General features: G+C 52.2%; 1 protein-coding gene across 1 annotated transcript in view; it reads right to left on the reverse strand.

Annotated features, from left to right (window-relative positions):
* PTH1R (parathyroid hormone 1 receptor) overlaps positions 1–19,608 on the reverse strand; it is a 94,302-nt gene that overhangs the window by 46,360 nt on the left and 28,334 nt on the right. Inside the window, exon 2 of the mRNA XM_077781366.2 lies at positions 4,148–4,253. Within this exon, the coding sequence (XP_077637492.1) occupies positions 4,148–4,253 (106 nt within the window). The remainder of the gene's footprint in view (positions 1–4,147; positions 4,254–19,608) is intronic.

Below are 19,608 nucleotides of genomic sequence, written 5' to 3' on the forward strand. Positions count from 1 at the left end.
TGGAAACTCTCCCAGTCCATAATTCCATCCTAGAAACTCTTCCTGTCCATAATTCCATCCTGGAAGCTATCCCGCTCCGTAATTCCATCCTAGAAGCACTCCTGGTCCATAATTCCATCCTAGAAGCTCTCCCTGTCCACAGTTCCATCCTGGAAGATCTCCCAGTCCATAATTCCATGCTAAAAAGTCTCTTGGTCCATGTTGAACCCCCCCAGCTGGTGTCCACTGGGGCAGTGGCAGCTCTTCCAAGCCAAAACTGTGCTGGGAATATGTTCACAAGGAATGGTTAGGGTTTTTTTTTGTGGAATTTGGGCCACATCTGCAAGGACTGAGAAGAGAAACTGGGAGAAGATGGAAATAGCTGGAGAAATTATGGATTTGTAGAGGACTGGGGTGTTTAGACCTTAGGATGCCTCTGTCTCCCTTAATTTCTGAGGTGCCTGAGGCTTCTCCCAACCTCTGGGAGCTCCTGGCATCAGGGAATGGTGCTGGACCCTCTGGAGAGGAAACCAGGAGCAGATTTTGGGGGTTCTCGAGGCAAGCAAGTGCCTGGAATCAGCTCTAGGTCTTTTAGGGACAGTGAAACCAAACTGGGATGCACAACCCAGGTAAATAGACCCAGATTCCCAACTAAAAATAACACCTTTCCTGGGAAAACAGGTTTATTTAGTAAAAAAACAACACAGTTTGGAGCTGCAACACCTCGGGCTCAGCGCAAGGGTTGGCCATGGCCTTTGCTAATGACAGGGTTGTGCAAAACTCCCTCTTCTTTCCCCACAAAATGTCCCATCTCCTTTTCCAAACCAGGCAAAGACAAGCTTTTAATTCATGGATTTAAAAAAAAAAAAAAAAAAAAGAAAAAGTCAGGTCTGATGGCTCAGGGCTGGGAATTTCACTTCATCCCCTTCCAGGTTTAACTTTGGGGTGGCATCAGCTGCCCACCAGGGCTGGGATGGAATATTTGTGTCGGGAGAAGAGAAATTTTCGGGTTTCCTGTTCTTTCCCAAAGGCTTTCATCTGGAGACTAAATTTAAGGAAAAAAAGTGGAGGGGGGGGGTGAAAAAAAGAGAAAAGGAGGAAACCAAATGCTTGTGGGGGAAGGGTTTTGGGGTTTTTTTGGTTTTGTATTTTGGGTCTCCAGCCCTCAGTGCCTCAGCCAAAGGTGGAGATGACGCACGAATCCTCTTTGGAAGCTCCTGGAGCAGCTCAGCCTCGGCTCCCCGTGGCACAGATCCATGTGGGAGCCACATGGATCAGGAGCAGGGCTCAGAGACACCTGGGAGGCGACCGGGGGCCAGAGGATCCCTGTGAGCCCTCCAGGAGGAGAGGAGGGACCTCATCCTCCCATAAAACAGAATTTTAACCTGTTTAGGGGGTGAAAAAAAATGGAATTTGGAGTTTTTACACATAAACACTGGCTGAAGAAAGTCTGAAATTTTAGAGGGTTTTAACTTTTTTGTTCCCTAAGAATTTTCTTTGGAATATCGACCCTGCCAGCTGGGACATGTTCCCACTTTCTGGAATGGGGTCAAAGACTCTTTTCCTACGACCCCTGTGGCGAGGAGTTTCCCAGGAGAGATCCCCCTCAAGTCCTCAAGCTGGGTCAGGAATTTTAAGTGGAAACTTTCTCCTTTCTCAAACATCCGACACTGCTGGGCTGTCGGCAGGGTCGGCCCTCGATTGGAGTTGCTCCAGGATGATCCCAGAGGGATTCTGGCTCTCTAGGAAGATCCCTTCCAGCAGAGCTGAACAAGGATCTTATCCCTCACCACAAACAACTCCCTAAGAAAGGCTGGAGAAATCCCATCCTCGGATAAATGCGGGATGTGTTTTCCTGAGGATCTCCCCAAAACTGCTGCCTCTTTGTGGGCCTGTCCTTTTCCCTTTGGAATGACAAACCCATCATGGATTTGACCATGGGTCAACTGGAAGCCACATCCAGCATTTATTTTGCTCCAAACAAAACCTACTTTTCATCAGAAATTTTTCCTTTTAAATCCTATCTGTGAACAGGAGCTGGAGCATCATAATGGTGAAGACTTCCCAGATTTTTCTTTGGGATCTGCAGTCACTGAAGAGGTAACGGGATGAGATCCTCCCTCTGGATGAGGAGGGCACGGGTCTGGATGTCTCTGATCACCAAAACAGACGCCACATCCCAAATTCTGGATCATCCAAGGAAGAAAGCACCAGACCCACCGCCCTCCCTGTGTCCAAGGGCATCTGAAATCCCAAAATCTGTGGATTGCAGCTCCTCTGAAAAGTGGAAAGAACTTTTTCAAATTGAAAAACTCTTTGTTGAGACCACAAACTCCTTAAACCATCTCAGGGGCAGTCTGGCAAATCCCTGCCTTGTTTGGGAAGTCTTAAAGGGAATTTATGGGGTGCTAAATGCTCAAAAGCTATTCCAAAGGTTGAGTGGGAATTTGTTCTGCTTTTGGATTGGTGCAGATTAATTGGATCTAATTCTCGTCTGCTAATGGGTGAAGTCTCCAAAGCCTTGAAATCCAGCTGATTCCTCCTCTTGGACTATTTGGGATTGGATTTGCTGTAGAGGATGGAGCAGGGGGTCTGAGGAGCTCAGGAGAGCTTTTTCCAGGGGCAGGATGTGGTCCATGGGATCAAACCATCGGATATTGGAAGTTTCTCGTTCCAGTCCCAGACCCAGGTCTCCAACCAAAACCAGGGATCTCCGAATCCCTGGGATCTGCTTCCTTTGCTCTGCCCTTGGGAAAGAGCCCAAAATCCAGCTGTCAATCACATCCCCATCCCTGCCCTCTGTGAAGGGGGAATCAATCCCAAGCGCTGCCTCAGAAAAGCTGGAAAAGGGGCAGGACCAGGTGGGCAGCAGCAGGAAATGCCTTCACACATGTGCTCATTAACGAGGTGTTAATTGGGCACGGGGTGAGGGGACAAAGGAGCAGCAGAGGATGTGGCTTGAGGTTTGCTGATGGAAAACAGGAGGCTCGGGATCAAAGGAAAGCTGGGATTTTATGGGCCTTGCTGGCATTTCCAAAGGCACCGGGAGGGCAGGTGGTGGAGCTGGGTTTGGGGACAATTCCCACCGCGAGGGAAGGGAAAGCCGAGGTGCAGGAACATCGTGGCTTGTCCCGTTTTCCCAGGAAACAGAGGAAGTGGGACAGGACACCCACCCCGGGGACTGAAGGGTCCCTCGGGAATTAACACTTGGGAATGCGAGGGAAGGAGAAAGCGGGGGGTGAGGGCTCTGCTCCCACATCAGAGAGTTCTCTCCTTCCTCCTCCCCACCGGTCCCACAGCCGGGAGTGATTTTCCAGCCCAAAATAGAAAGGAAACGGAAGGAAGAGGCTCAGCTGAGCTTGGGCCCTTCCGAGGAGAAAGAGTGGGGAAGGAGAAAGGCCTTGGGGTGCTGTTTTGTTTTCTCTGTCACTGATTGCAAAGGATTTTTGGGATTTGGAATAGTGGCTTTCCTCTGGAGCAAGTCCAGAGGAGGCCCCAGAGCTGATCCCAGGGCTGGAGCCGGGCTGGGAGAGCTGGGAATGTTCCCCTGGAGAGGAGAAGCTCCAGGGAGAGCTCAGAGCCCCTGGCAGGGCCTGGAGGGGCTCCAGGAGAGCTGGAGAGGGACTGGGGACAAGGATGGAGGGACAGGACCCAGGGAATGGCTCCCACTGCCACAGGGCAGGGATGGGTGGGATATTGGGAATTAGGAATTGGGGATGGAATTCTCAGAGAAGTTGTGGATCCCTGGAAGTGTCCAAGGTCAGGTTGGAGTGCCCTGGGACAGTGGGAGGTGTCCCTGCCCATTCCAGAGGGATGGAACAGGGTGTTTAAGGTTCCTCCCAACCCAACCCATTCTGGAATTCTGTGATCCGGGCAGAGCTGGTGGTTGGTGCTCTCCCTTAGAACAACCAGGGCTATAATTCCACAACTTCTTCATCCTCCTGGACCCTCGGTGTTTGGAATTCTAGAGCAGAACAAGTCTGGGACAGCTTTGCTTTCCAACTCTTCGCACCGAAACCTCCTCCCCATGGACTATCTTGGAAAACCGATTCGCTGGGATGCTCCAAGCGCCTCCTTCCCTCCCTGCTCCCAGCACGTGGGGCTGGGGGAAGGGCTGGGAGGAGCAGGGGGGGGTCCAGCTCCAGCCCCGGAATTTGGGAGCACTCACCGTGCACCTTGGGCACCTTGGCTTTCAGGTGGCGCTCGCACTTGGCCTTGGCCTTCAGCAGGAGGAAGATCTGCTCCTCCTTGGTGATGACATCGTCGGCATCCACCTGCAGGGAGGGGACAGAGAGGTCAAACTCCAGTTCCAAACCCTCCCCTGCATCCATGATTTCCTCAGCCTCGCCCTGGGAATCCTGGTTTGCTGTGCAGTTGTGTCCCAAGGAGCGGCTCCTCCATGGAATGACCATCCACGGAGGTGGGAGGAAGTTCAGGCTGGGGCTGATCCCATCGTGCACATTCACACGTGGAAGCAGCAGTTTTGGGATGGAGCATCCCAGATTGCAGGGATGAGGCTGCTACCCAGGAGGAAAACATTCCTAGGAAATAATTTAATGCCAAGGACCCCTCTCCTCTTAGGAATTACAACCTCCCGTGCTGCTTCCTCCTCTGCATGGAGATTTGATCCATAGACGTCAGGCTCCACAAAACCCTGCCTGAATCCCAGGAATGTGTGGAGGGATCTGTCCCAGGCAGAACTGGGAGCTGACAGCATCTCCCCACCCTCTGTCCCAGGAGAGCTCAGAGCCCCTGGCAGGGCCTGGAGGGGCTCCAGGAGAGCTGGAGAGGGACTGGGGACAAGGATGGAGGGACAGGACACAGGGAATGGCTCCCACTGCCAGAGGGCAGCGATGGGTGGGAGATTGGGAATTGGGAATTCCTGGCTGGGCTGGAATTCCCAGAGCAGCTGTGGCTGCCCCCAGATCCATGGAATGTTCAAGGCCAGGCTGGAGCACCCTGGAATAGTGGAAGGTTTCCCTACCCATGGAATGGGATGGGATTGGGATAATCCTTAAGATCCCTCCCAACCAACCCATTCCATGCTTTCCCTGCACTCCCCAAGCCACCCCTATCCCAAATCCAGGTTCCTTCCCCCGTTTCCAGCTCATCCCCTTTGCCAAGGCAGTAACAGGAACCAGCTGAGGGCCAATTAACTCCCGACACAAACTCCCTCCAAATGCCATAACGAGGGTTAATGAATCCCAGCTCCCACATCAGCCGGGATTCGAGTTCCCAGTGGGCTCCCAGGGAGAGCAACGGGGGCAACGAACGCGCAGCCGTGCGGTTCAATCTGATAAGGGGCCGGGAGTAAAACAGGAGTTGGCTTTTCGTGTCCTTGGAACGAATCCAGGCTGAAAACCCTTCACAAGCGGGAGTCGCTTCCAAACCGCGTCCACGTTAATGGGAACGGTTCCAGCCCTTCCCAGATGTTTGGCCTGTCCACATTGAAGGCACCATCCCTCGCTGCAGCTTGGATTGGGAACAGAAAAGCTCGGGGTCAGCTCGGATCTGTACAAAGCCAGAGCGATTCCGACAAAGCTGGAGGAGTTAGGCTGGATTTAGAGGGATGGGACCTCAGGAATTCCAAGGGATTCATCCCAAGCACGCTCAGTCCTCGGCTGCTCTGGCTGTGCTTGGAGGGATGCGCAGAAAACACATTTTCATTCCCAGAAATAAAAGGGAAAAATCACCGAGGGCTGGGCCTGGAGTTGGGCAGAGACAGAGCTCCGAGCCCAGCTCAGGTTTAATTTCCTAAATCTGCTCTATCCTTAAAAAAAATCCACCAAAACTGACCCCACATTCCCTCCTCTCCTCCCAAAAAATGGTTCAGATGATAAAAAAAAATCTATTTAGGACCTGACTTTGTGGGTTTCCCCCTGGTCAAAGGGGTGGAAATGTGAATGTAAATAAATTTATGGATTAAACCAGAGATTTTTCGCAAAATCCTTGTGTTTGAAGACATCAGTTCTTAAAAGCTTTTGGGAAGACTGTGGAATGGTGCTGGATAAATCCCATGAAAAATCCAGGGAAAACCAGGCTGGGAATTTGGAACTTGGCATTCCCTCTGTCCCAACCCCTTGTGGGGACATTTCTGTGCCTCTGTGGGGCTGAAAGAGCCCCAGGGATTTGGGATGACCCTGGAATTCTCAGATTTGGGATCAAGGGACAGCAGGTGGAAGAGCACAAACACCCAGAGCTCAAAAACCTGGAGCACATTTGGATCTTCCAGCTGTGGGAGGAATTTCAATTCCCTAACTGCACATTTTCCTGATTTTCCTTGGATTTTCCTGCTCTGGATCTCCTGATTTTAAGGCAAAATTAAATCCCCTGCTCCTCTTCCCAGCCTAGCTGTCCAAGGTGAAAGGAATCCATGGAATATTTTCCTTGTGATAACTTCCTGATCCAAGGCATGTTTGGCTCTGGCCAGGCAAAGCTTTCCCTTGGGAAAACAATCTCAACACCTGATCCAAAAAAAAAATGCCGGGGGACGGGCTTGCTTAAACCATTTGTGCCAATTTTTGGGAATCTGGAGATTCCCAGGCAGCAAAAGAAGCAGCTTCACTTCCTGGAGTGCCCAGGTGGGGCTTCAGGATTTGGGAATGAGTGGGAATTGCTGGGAATGGAGCAGGCGCTGCTTTGGAGGGGATTCAAATCCCTTTGGGTGGGACAAAACCAGGGATGGAGGTCCCAGGATGAGATGTCCATAGGGGATGGAGAGAGGAGGGAAATTAATCCCTAATTTGCAGGATTTGAGACTCGGATGAAAAGAACAAGGACTGAAAAATCCCAGCAAATCCCAACCAGGATCAGACAAATGAACAAAGCCCAAATCCAGCAGGAGCTGGGAAAATCCGGAGCCTGGATGCAAATTCTGGGGGCAGGAATATCCTAAACTGCCCCAAGGCTGGGAGGTGCCAGCCTCAAGTGTCGCCTCTTTTCCTAAACTGGTGCCTCCTGGAATTAGGCTAAGACGGAAAATTGCCTAAAAAGGGATATTTTCATCAATATCCACGGATTTCCTCTCTTTTTAAGGCCACCTGTGCCATACTGAGAATGCCAAAATCCACATTAATTCCAGAATTTTCTCTGTTTATTCCATGAACTCCCTGCACATTCTGCTCAGGACAATGAAAAAGGAGATAAAAGGCACTGGGAATTTTTCATCCCAGTGAATTCCAGTGCCAAAACCTCCTCAAGATTCCCATATTCAACAACTCCCTCCTCTTTTACCAAATTCCCACATGCCTTCACCTTTTTATCCCCCCCACTAAAATCCCTCATCCTGGTAAAACCCTTTCTCCAACAGAAAGGAATAAATACAGGATATATTTTTCCCAATAATCCCTGCCTTGATGGAAAACTGGGAATATCCAGGATGGGATTTACCAACCTGAGCTATTCCCTCAGGGCTTTTCCTATGGTCTTTTCCTGCCCAGAGCAGCTGGGACTTACTTCTTCCTCAAACCAGCACCTGAAATAAATTGGATCAGCCTTTTTTTGGGATTTCTTTCCCCCCCACCCTCTTTTTTCCCATTAATTGGCCACTCAGGAGCACTGAGAAGATTTTTGAGGAGGAATTTTTGCTGATGGGAATTCTGGGAGCAAGAGGAGGATCCAAGGGAAGGCAGAAATTGTCCCAGATGCGCCCAGCTCCCAAATCCAGCTGTTTTGGAGGAAGAGGTCGAGGTTATCCTGTCCCAGCTGACTTAATCCCTCGAAAAACTGCCAGCAAATCCCTTTAAATCAGCTTTCCCTAAATTTCCTCGGCAGAAATTCCTGCACTGAGTTCCTTGGCATGCAGTTTGTCCAAGGAATAGTTTTATCCCGAGGGATGTTTTCCCCCTCTGTTCCCAAAATCCCAGGAGCACCTGGAAGGGATGGAGGCTCCTCCCAGGGCTTCCCGGTTTTCCAATCAAATCCCACCTGCTCCTCTTGCTCAGTCGTCCCCTTCTCTCTTCCCACTGCTGGGTTTTGCTGGAAAATAAAAGTTCCTCGTGGGGAAAATATCTGGGAATGTCGCTATTCTCTCCTTGCCCGGAGAAAGCAGAAATGCCAAAGGGAAGGAGGACACAAAAGCTTTATCCTGAGGCTGTTAAATCCATTTGGATCAGTTTTCCTCCCTTTCCTTGCCCCTCCGGAGCCTGTGGGGTAGGACGAGGATGTCCTCTGGAATTGCCATTCCCTGGCTGATGTCCCAGCCACGAAAGCAAATCCCAAATGTCCCCTGGGAGGTCCCGGTCATCCCCGTTTATGGGCTTCATTTTGGGGAATAACGGGGTCCTTGCTGTGCCACTTCCCTGGCAGCAGCTCAAAAAGCAGCTCCAAGCAAAGGGATTTGTTGGGATGGAGGGCTGGGATCTGCTGGGAGAGCGCCAGGGAATCGCTGGGAAGGGGAAAGGGAGCGCAGGAGAAAGAAGGGAAGAGGGAAAGCTTTGCAATTCTGGAACGGTTTGGGTTGGAAGGGACCTTAAGGCTCATCCCATTCCCTGGGCAAGGAGGTTTTCCACTATCCCAGGCTGCTCCAAGCCCCATCCAGCCTGGCCTTGGGCACTTCCAGGGATTGGGAACCCACAATTTGCAGTCAGCACGTGCCATTTATCCAGGAGAACTGAGATTTGTGGCGCCTTTTCAGGAACAGCAATTTGGGGACAACATTTGTCAGTCCCAAAGGGTTTCCTGCTTTTCCACCCCTGGAGCAAATGAGGTGGGACCTGAGAGGCTGAGCTATGGAAAAATCAACTTCCAAGCAAGGAGAAGATTCCCATAATTTCCTCTCAGGCTGCCTGAGCAGAGATGTTCTTCCCAGAGATCAGAGCATGGAGCAGGGGTTGGAATTCTATTCCTGGATCACCAACAACACCCATGGCATTCCGCACTTCAGGGATGATTAATCCCAACCGAAATGTCTCCGATATTCCAGGATTCCCATCCTGGTCATCCTGGAGAAGTCCTAGTCCTCCTCAAGCCCAACTTTTCAAGCCGAAAGGGACCTGTGGAGGTGATTCCAAGTCTCCTGAAGAAGCAGAGCCAGGATTTGGGATCACCTGTGGCCCCTCCATGGTCCTGCACCTCCCTGCTCCAGGTGAAAAGCTGGAATATCCCTCAAGAGGCAAAACATCCTCAGGGTTCACCCGGACATTCTGGGTGATCTTGTCTTACTGAACTCCAGACATGCAGATCCTGCACACCTCGGTGACTCCAAGCTCCCTAAAAAATTCCACCTGGGAATGTGAAAAGCAGATCCTGCCTCAGTTTCCCACAGGCCCAGCAAAGCTTCTCCCATTTCCCTGCCTTATCCCTTTGGACTATCCCAAAGTTTTTGGTCCTCTGCCTCCGGAGGAGGGGAGGAAAAGAAGGATTTGGGAGCAATGAGCCTGAGACGCAGGAATTTCTCTTCCCCTGGGATCAGAGGGAGCTCTGCCTGCACCAGGAATGGGAAAAGAGCTCCTGCTCCCGAATTCCAGCCTTCCCATGGGTGAATTATCCAAAGGTTTGACTGAAATCCCAATGCAGCTGCTCCAGGAGCCCATGCTAGGATTGATTCATTTTTCCCCTTTTCCCCCCCAATTTTCCTGGTCTTTCCTCCTTCCAAAACACCAACCCCTCACCTTCCAGCAGCCCTGGCTGGGAATCAACACAAGATCACTGCGTGGCCTCTGGCAGCCCAGGAATTTTGGGAGAGAGGCAAAATCTTGGCATGACTTCCCTGCTGCAGCTTGGAGACCTGGGATAGCACAAATCCTTCGGGTCAGGATAACCTGCTCCTTTCCCTGGAGCATTTGTTCAGACATCCAGCTGCATCCTAATCCCAGCAATTCCCTTTTCCAGAGGCACAGGCCTAGAGCAGCCCTCCCTTCTTCCCTCCCATCCGGAGAAATGGAGCTGGAAGCAAAACTCTCCCTTTGCCATCCTTGATGTCCCTAAGGGGGCTTGGGGGATGATCCCAAGATATTTCTGCTGGAATGGTCAGTCCCACATCCCTCCCTGCTGCCCCAGCGGGGATTTGGGATTGACTCCTGCCAGGTCACGTCCGCCGGTGGGATTGGAGCGCGGGGAGAGGCGGAATCCGTGCCCTGGGAATGCCGTGCCAAGGCCGTGGGGCAGCTCTGGGCCACGTTCCCGCTGCTCCGCGTGTGCCAGGAGCCACAGCCGGAGCAGGGAAACCTCGGAGAGCTGCCAGTGCCAACAGCCGCTCCCTCGGGATCATCCGCGGATCATCCGCCTGGGCAGCACCACCAGGACTGAGGGCACGTCCCAGGGGACAGCGGGGACAGCAGGGACATGTTCCAGCACGGATTGGGCAGGGAATTGTCCCTCAGGATGGGAGCTGCCGTGGTGGGGGTGAGGCTGTGCCCGTCCATTTCCACCAGTGAGCTCCACATCGTGGAAATTGGGGCAGGAGAAGAAGGATTTCCAGATGGGGAGGGGGGCCCTCCTGGCCTGGATGTCACCCCAACAAGGCTGATGTCACAAAGGCTGCTCCCTGGATGAGGTCAGAGCATCGTTGCAGCCACGGGAAGGATCCCGGGTCTGGATCTTATCCAGGGCAGGAATCCCGGGAATCACACCTGGGAGAGGGGCTGTGGGTTTGCATTGGAAAATCCAAACATCCGGCATCAGTGTGGGATGGTTTGGGTTGGAAGGGATTTCAAGGATCATCCAGTGGCACCCCCTGCCATGGGCAGGGACAATTCCCAGTGTCCCAGGCTGCTCCAAGCCCCAGTGTCCAACCTGATCTCGGGCACTTCCTGTCTCTTCAGATTCCCGCTCTGGCTCCAGCTCCTGGTTTCCATCCCTCTCTTGGAATAACAGATTCCTCAGTCTGGTCAGCCCCTGAAGGTTTCTTATTTTTGCCTCCCTGTTGGATTTGCCTGGAAAATCCCCCGGATGTGTCCCTGGGAGACGCGGGGCTGCAGGTGGTGATGCCTCTGCTCCGTGAGTCAGCATTCCCCTGATCCATCAGCGACCCAAATTCCAGGGGACACTGCTGGCCCAGACTATCCATAAACACAGGGAAAACCAGGCTTAGACAGACCTCCATGAAAAGCATGGAATAAACAAGTGGGGTGAGGGAGATTATCAGAGGAAATAACACATCCTAATGCTTAGTCACGGAATCAGGGAATGGTTTGGGTTGGAAAGGACATTCAGGATGATCCCTGTCCACCTCTGCCATGGGCAGGGACATCTTCCACTATCCCAGGCTGCTCCAAGCCCCAGTGTCCAACCTGGCCTTGGACATTTCCAGGGATCCAGGGGCAGCCACAGCTGCTCTGGGAGTTCCATCCCAGCTCCTCCCCGCCCTCCCAGCCGGGAATTCCTCCCCAGTATCCCACCTAACCCTTCCTCTGTTCCCTCCAGACTTCCCTTCCCAGCTGCAACTGTGTTTGGAACCATGTAAAACAGACCAGGCAAGTCCAAGTGACCCAAAATAAAATCCCATTCAGGGACTATGCAGCTGATCCGTGCAGATCCCACTGGAACTGGGCACCTGGGGCTGTGTCCGTGCCAGCCCCGATCTGCCCAAAATATCTGGGATTTATATTCCTGAGGGGATGAGTTACGGCTGGGGAACCCCTCTGGCTCTGGAGCAGCACCCAGACCCGTGGGCTGCCCCATTCCTTCATCCCAGATTATTCCTGGGCACGGCAAAAACCCCATCCCTGCCCTGCTGCTGGGCCGGGGCCACGCGCCGCCGGTGGCCGGAGGAGTTTGATCCCGAGTGGAATCCCGAGCGGATCCAGGCGGTGTTTGGTTTGTTGGAGCCGGCTGTGCCTGCAGTGCCAGCAGTGATTTATCTCCTCCTAACCCAGACACGTAAACAGGGCCATGAATCATTCCTTAAATCATTCCCTAAAAGTGCCTCTTTTCCCTGGGAGGCCGTAAAGGGAGCCTGGGATGAGCTCAGAGGGAGCGGCTCCGCCGCCCAAAGGGGCTCGAGCCTTCCTCCCGCTCCTCTGCACCCTCCTCGCCACGGGCCTTTCCCAGAACTGCTGTTCCCGATGCCAATCCCTGTTTTCCCCCTGTTAACTCGGGCTTTACGAAGTTAACAGCCCGGTTTAGGCAGGGACAGATGTTCCCGATAAGCCACGGCCTCCTTAAAAGTGTTGCAACCGAGTTTTCCTTCCAAGCGCTCCCTGCCCGAGCCAGAGCTTTGTGGTGGGGAATCATGGATCACCTGGCTGGGGCTGGGATTTATTTCCTGCTGCTGCTGCTGCTTTCCCTAAAAAAGCCACTTATTAATCACCAGCTTCTCCTGCAAATGGTGGGGACCCCCCACTTGAGATTCCATCACCTTTTCCAGGATGAAGGATGTCCTGGTCCCTCCAGCACAGCCAAAATTCCCGGCTACCCGTGACCTTTTCAGCACGGACAGAGGCAGATCCTCATGATTTATGGGAAGGGAAAAAGCCCCAACAACCCCACACTAAAAATATCTCCCTGTATTTCACCGTCCCAGCTGGAAGCTTTTCCAAAAATTCCCTTTGGATTCCAAAACAAGGCCAGTGCCCATCCACAAACCCGTAAAACAAGTAATGAGTTTTTGTCTGGATGAAAACAGACTTTTTTTGGGATGAGGCTGGTGCAGGGATTCCAACAAACAGTGCTCACATCCTGCTTTGGAGGCTCCACCTGGCTGTCAACAAGAAACAGAGGGGAAAAAATTCCATTGGAATCACGGGGATGTCGGGGAGCTGTGGGAAGGTGGGACTGGAGCAGGACTCAAGGGATGCCCCATCCCTGGAAGTGTCCAAGGAAAAGTCTTGGATCAAACTGGGACAATGGAGGGTTCCCTGCCCATGGGGTTGGAGATGGTGTTCAAACTCCCTTCCAGCTCAAACCAGTCTGGAATTCTGTGACTCTGGTACCAGGATGACACGGAAATACTGGGAAAGGAAACCTGAGCCGGGCAGGTGCCTCCTGCACTTTTTCCCTGTAGGTGAACCAGGATTTTCCATCAGAAAAAAAAAGAGAAGGAAAACTCTGGAAATCAGAGGTGAAAGGAATGAGTTTTTATGGCTCTGGAAATCTCCCAGTTCTGCCAGCAGGGAATATTCTTAATTGTGACTATTCCTGATTCGGATTTTTGGACACAGCTGTAAAGATGCTGCCAGGAGCTCTGGGTGTGTGCTGGAAAAGGCCATTCCCTAAATTTGTTTTTTTGGGAAACAAGATGCATTTAAGTTGTCCTTGTCCTTGTTCTCCCTGGGTCTGGCTTAAGTGCCAATTCCCTGATCTGAGCTTTCCCAGCCAGCCCCGGGTGACCACCCCACAATTTTGGGGTCACCTTGTTCCCCTCCCTGCACTGCCCATCCACAACATCCTGTGATCCCATCTTTCCGCCTCTCTCCGTGTTGTTTGGAATTTAGGCTGCGCTATCCCAAAGCTCTGACACCAAAGCTGAGGCCACCAAAGCTGGCCTTCCCTGGTCACTGCTGAGCTTGGTTCATCCCGCTTTTCACAGACTTCAGGGATACCCTGACAATGGGATTTCTCCCCAGGGTTGCTCCATCTTTGAGAGGAGAATCCTTCCTGACACTTCCCACTGCAATCCATTGGTCATTCCCAGGGTGTCCTGCAATCCATTGGTCATTCCCAGGGTGTCCTGCAATCCATTGGTCAATCCCAGACCAAGCTGAGCCTGATTTAGTCACCTCAGGCCTGGCTGAACTTGGACTGGCTGTCCCACATCAGGGAATGGTTTGGGATGGAAGGGAACTTAAGGATCACCCATTCCCACCCCTGCCATGGGCAGGGACACCTCCTGCTATCCCAGGGTGATCCAAATCCCAATGTCCAGCCTGGCCCTGGACACTTCCAGGGATCCAGGGGCAGCCACAGCTTCTCTGGGAATTCCGTCCCAGCCCCTCTCCACCCTCCCAGCCAGGAATTCCTTCCCCAAATCCAATCTCAGTGCACTCTCCTTCACCTTAAAACCAAGGGAAAAAGGATATTTAAGCCTCACATTCCCAGGTCTGGTTTGGAATTCTCCAAACCCAGGCAAGTCTGGTGCTCATAAAAACCCAACACCTATTGACATCTCCCCTTTGTGCTCCTTATCCCGGAGCTGGGAAATGCAGGGCTGCGTTTTTTTGGTGTCGTTTTCCAATCCCTATCACGGCGGGAATGGCGCGAATTCTCCCTGCATCCCCAGCCCCTCCGAGACACGGCAGAAAGACCTGGAATTTGGGGCGGTGGAAATCGAGCTGCCCCGCTGACGTCAGCTGGGAAGGATCCCTTACTGAGACCGTGCCCGAGAATCCCACAGCCCCAATCCAGGGTTTGTGTCCAGGAATATCCCGGAGGATCCGGCTCTCGGCACGTGCGGATATCGCCTTACTGGTGCCGCGGTTAGAAACGCTCGGAGCAGCACCGGGAATTTCGGGGCACACCCAGGCCCGTGACTTTGGGATGATGAATTCACTCCTGTCTGGGCCTTAAATTTAGCACAGACTCCTCTCCATCCCAAAAAAAAAAAAAAAAAAAAAAAAGATTGGATGCCTCCTGAAAAAGACATGGGGATCTCATCCATGAGAAATGGGCTTTGTTCTGGAATAATGGCGGGAATTCCGTCTGGAGTTTTGTATCTAGGAATAGTTCACGCCAGCAAATCCATGAGTAAACAATGGATGCAGGGAATTCCAGTTTATCCCAACCTGGACTCTGGATGCCTCGCTGGGTAATAAAACCAGGGCAGGTTTGAACTTTGAGCTCTCAAGGTCACCAATGGTTCCATTTCTCTCCCCTCACTCCTGGGGGATTTTCCAGACGTTATCAGCTTTAATACCTCAGCTAAAAATCAGATTGATTCCAAGTTTTCCAATATATTCCAAGCTTTTGGAAAGTTAGAGTTGCAAGGGAAGATCATGGCAGGGTCAGGGTTGGAAGGGACCCTGCGGGTGATCCATCTCCAACCCCAGATGTGCACACACAAAAAAATCAAATAAATCAAATTTCTTTGGGGAATTCCATTCAAAAAATTCCAAATTTGGACTGATTAAAGACTCCTCAGGATTCCAGTTTTTATTCAGGAGTCGGAGGTTGGAAAATAAACACGGATGGAGGAGAGGGATGTACACCACATATTTTTACAATGGCGTTTTTCCCATACCTCCTAACATGTGGGGTTTGGCCCCTTTGGAACCAGGAATGGGGTTGGAAAAGCCCAGCTGGGTTTAGCTGAGCCTGAGCCTGTTTTCCTTGGGAAAATTCCCGCTGCTGTCCCCTGTCCCCACCATGGGACCCTGGTCCCTGCAGCGGTGGCCTCCCGACTCCCCCAGCAGCTGTTCCCAACGGGTGACGAATCCCGACTGGAAGCAACGAGCACGGAAAGAGGGCCTGGAAAAGAGAAGGGGAAACGTGGCCTCTGGCTCCCGGAGTTGGTGACCCCGAAACAAAGAGCTGCAACGGGAAACCACTTGTGTTAACACAGTCCCCGACAGCACCCCGGGGCTTTAGTCCTGAGCCTTCCCTAAACCAGGCTTAGGGAAGCAGATGGGGGAGGGATGACAGGAAGAGGCGCGAGGAGAGGGAGCTCAGGTTTCCCGGGACACAGGAGCTGGCTCAGGGTCTCGGTGGGTTCACAGCAGACCTGAGGGAAGCCCCTCCACCCCTTCGCCTCTCCGGTGGTTGAGATGACCCCGAGATCATAAAAAGTCTTTTTTTTCTCCCAGCCCGCGCAGCCAAAGAAGTCGGAATGCGCAGGGTCGGCTTCTCAAGGTGGTTTATTTTCTCTTATCTATAAGATGCTTTCTCAAGGAGCTGGGTCTGTCTGGTCAGTCTGCACAGACTCCCACCCCCTTGGGCTGGTGTTGCCATTTTACACAAAAAACTACGTGTAGTATGTTTAAAATAACGTGCCAATATCTATCATTTATGTTGGACGGCGTGTCTCTACCTTCAACCAATAGAAAAGTGTCACCAGCACAGCAAGACACGGAGGGCAAGAAGGAGAAGAAGCTCAGGACACGCCCAAATCCCTCCATCTTGTCCCCTTGACCCCTTATTTTAAAAACCTAAAATTCTACTTTTCACCCTGTGTTCATTCAAATATCACACTGCTCAAACCCTTTTGGTTTGTAATTCCTCATGCAGAGTTGGAAGTTTTTTCCACGGGCTAAAATCTAAGCCACGGGTGTTTTTGTCTTTGTGCCAGGGTCTGGAGACAGCCAGGCCAGCCAGAGGAGTGTCCCGGGTTCCCACATTCGCCCACCCCGGGCACAAACTGATCCCTTCCAATGGGAATTCAGATGGAAAAGTGACCGCAGCATTCCCTCTAGGCACGGATCCAAGAGCACTTTGCTTCCCCACACCAAGTGTGATGGGATTCAGCCCATGCTGGTGGATTTGGGCTTCTCTTGGAGCTTCTCAGCCAGGAGATTGCAGCTCCTCATGGCTCCAGCCCATCTGGGGGGAATTCCCGTGGCTAAGGAGCAGTTCTCCCGTGCCGGGAGAAATCCTGGGGCACTTGGGAAGAGCTTCTGGACATTTGGAAATGGCAGAAAAGCGATTCTGGATTCCTGGGGATGTGGGGGGAATTTTGGATCATGGTGTGCAGCACATCCACAGGAGGTGGAGTCGTGTGCTCCAATGCCCTGAGGAACCAGGCAGGAGTTCCTGTTTGGGAACGCAATATTCCAGAGTAAATTGGGATTTGGGCTTTAATCCCAAGCCATGGAGATCCAGGGGTTTTGTTTCCTTCCCAAAACACCGCGGCCACAGCTCCGACTGCTCTGATCTCAGCTCACCTCCCACAGCACCGAAATCGGGAGCAGAGTTTGTGGCAGCCCCTGCTCACCACAAAGGGTTGGGAGCTGTGGGATGAATCAGCCCGGCCCAAGCCACGGCTCCTCTTGGAAAAGGCCACACTGGCTGCTGGGAAAAGCTGGATTTGAGCTGGACTCGAGAATTGTGGCTGTCTCATCCCTGGGATTGATCAAAGCCAGGCTGGACGGGGTTTGGAGCAGCCTGGGATACTGGAAGGTGTCCCTGCCCTTGGAATGGGGTGGAATTTTTCCTGAATGAAAAGCAGAATCCTGAGGAGTCTTTAATCAGTCCAAAATTGGCATTCTAAAATTTAATTCCCGAAAGAAATTGGATTTGTTTCATTTGGGTCCCTTCCAACCCAAATCATTCTGGGATTCTACAAATCCTGATGGATTTCTCCCTAAGGGCAGGTGTGAACTTTCCTCTTCATCTTTCTGCTGGATTTTGGGGTAAAAATCCAGAATTTCTAGAGAAACAATGACAAAATCATCCCTGGCCAATTCAGCCTGGAGTCTCTGCCTGTACTGGGAAGGAATCCTCAAGGACACTCCGGAGGCATTCACACATTTTGGGTTTGGCTTTTCTCGTGACAGGAATAAACCAAAACAACTTCCCAGCCTCCTTTGTGTCCCAAATAAACCCGACTGCTCCCTCTGCTCCTTGACCAGGCCCAGGTCCTGCTTTTCCACACTTTTTCCAGAGGTTTCTGAAGGAGAGGATCCCATCGTGCTGTGTGGAATGCCAGCCCTTCCCTGTCCCCCCATGGTGTCTCCTGTGGAGCACCGAAGGTTCAGAGAACTTGGAATGTTGGACCCGGCAGGGATTTGGCGATTGGAACAAGAGGATTGAGCTGCTCTGGTGGGATTTTATTTCAGAGGCTGCCTTTGGTTCCCCTGTGCTGGGACAGAGCAGCGGGATTCTGGGAATATTTCCTGTGGAGCCAAGGGAATTCCAGCCCAAAGCTGATCCCTGAGCTTTGAAGGACAACATCTCCCGGGGCTGCAGAACCTCAGAGCTTTGCCCAAGGCTTGGGCTGCACAGGGGGCTCAGAGCTACCCTGGAGCAAAAAAATCCAAGGCTGAGACAATCTCTGAGTGGTTTTCTTGGGAAAGAGGGAGAACCAACATTTGGGAGCCACAATTCCATCCCCAGACAGTGATCCCAGAGGCGACCATGCCAGAATTTCACAGAATTCCCAGAATGAGCAGGTTGGAAGAGACCTTCAAGCTCATCGAGTCCAACCCAGCCCCAACACCTCAACCCATCCCTGGCACCCAGTGCCACATCCAGGCTTTGTTAAACACACCCAGGGATGGGGACTCCACCTCCTCCCCGGGCAGCCATTCCAGAACTTTATCACCTTTCTGTGAAAAACTTTTTCCTGATATCCAACCTGAGTTTCCCTTGGTGCAGCTCGGGTCTGTGTGCTCTGGTTCTGTCAGTTCCTGGAGAAGGAGCCCAGCCCCAGCTGAGCACAGCCACCTTTCAGGAGCTGTGGGGAGCGCTGAGGTCAGCCCTGAGTCTCCTTTTCTCCAGGCTGAGCACCCCCAGCTCCCTCAGGGGTTCCTCACAGGGTTTGTGTTCCCAGCCCCTCTCCAGCCTCGTTGTCCCCTCTGGATGCATCCCAAGGTCCTTCCCAGGCTGAGGGGCCGGAGCTGGGCACAGCCCTCGAGGTGGGACCTCAGCAGTGACCAGCGCAGGGGCAGAATGAGCTCCCTGATCCCATCCCATCCCATCCCATCCCATCCCATCCCATCCCATCCCATCCCATCCCATCCCGAGCAGCCCCAGGCAGTGGAAGGGATTGTCCAGTCCCTGAGACACAGAAATGTCTCCATGGCTGGAGATGGGAACAACAATTTTGGTGGGAGAGGAGAGCAGGGATGAAGAAAACTGGGAGATGGGAGCAGAGCCATAAAGCTGGGAAAAGCACCAAGTCAAGGCTCAGTGGATCCTTTGCAGCTCAGGAGAAAATTTAGGAACATTTAGGAACCGGAATCTCTCCTCTGACATGAATTCTTGGGATGAACGTGAGCATTTTCCAGCTGCAAACTCCCTGGAATAAAACCAGCCCTGTGGCTGGAATGGAGGAGGTTTGGGAATCCAAATCAGGATGAGATGTGGAACAGGGAAAAAGGTAAATAAAAAAAGGGAGCAGCCCTTATAATAAATAAATAAAATAATCAAGGAAAATTCGGGACTGGGTTTGACCCCACACTCTGACTCTGGAGTATCCCAATGTCCCGGGAAGACAAAGGATCCCAACCCTGCATTTTTCCTGATTGGAAACAAATGGATGCTGTCCCTTTTCCATTCCCTGGTTTTACAACAGTTTGGAATTAGGCTGATGAGGAGTTTCCTTGCCAGCCCTGTCTATCTTGGGCTAATTACAGAGAGAAAATTATGGGGAAATTAAGCTAATTGTGGGATAAAACCTATGGAATTACAGCATTCCTGCTCTGGGCTAATTACAGAGACCCTTCTAATTGTGGGATAAAACCTATGGAACCACATCATTCCTGCTTTGGAATTTTAGAGGGAATTGTATGGGGGAATCCAGACTCCTGCTCATCCCATCTCTGCCCTCCCTGGGTGGTTCTGCTCCTGAAAGGAAAATGAAAGGAGAAGGCAGCAGGCAGGAATCAGCATTCCAGGCTCTGGAGAAGAGCCAGGGGCTGAGCCTGGCTTAGGGAATGCACAGCAAAGAGCTGGAGGGGCAGAATCCAGGGATTTGGGAAAGTCGAGGCAAAGTGAGGAGCGGCAGGGCTGGCTCTCCTCGGTGGAGAAGGATCGGGAAGGTTTTGGATTCCCTGCTTGGACGGCGCTTGGAGCAGCCTGGGGTAGTGGGAGCTGTCCCTG

This window comes from Lonchura striata, chromosome 2 (genome assembly GCF_050655825.1).
Source record: "Lonchura striata isolate lonStrDom1 chromosome 2, ASM5065582v1, whole genome shotgun sequence".
In the NCBI taxonomy this organism is placed as follows: Eukaryota; Metazoa; Chordata; class Aves; order Passeriformes; family Estrildidae; genus Lonchura; species Lonchura striata.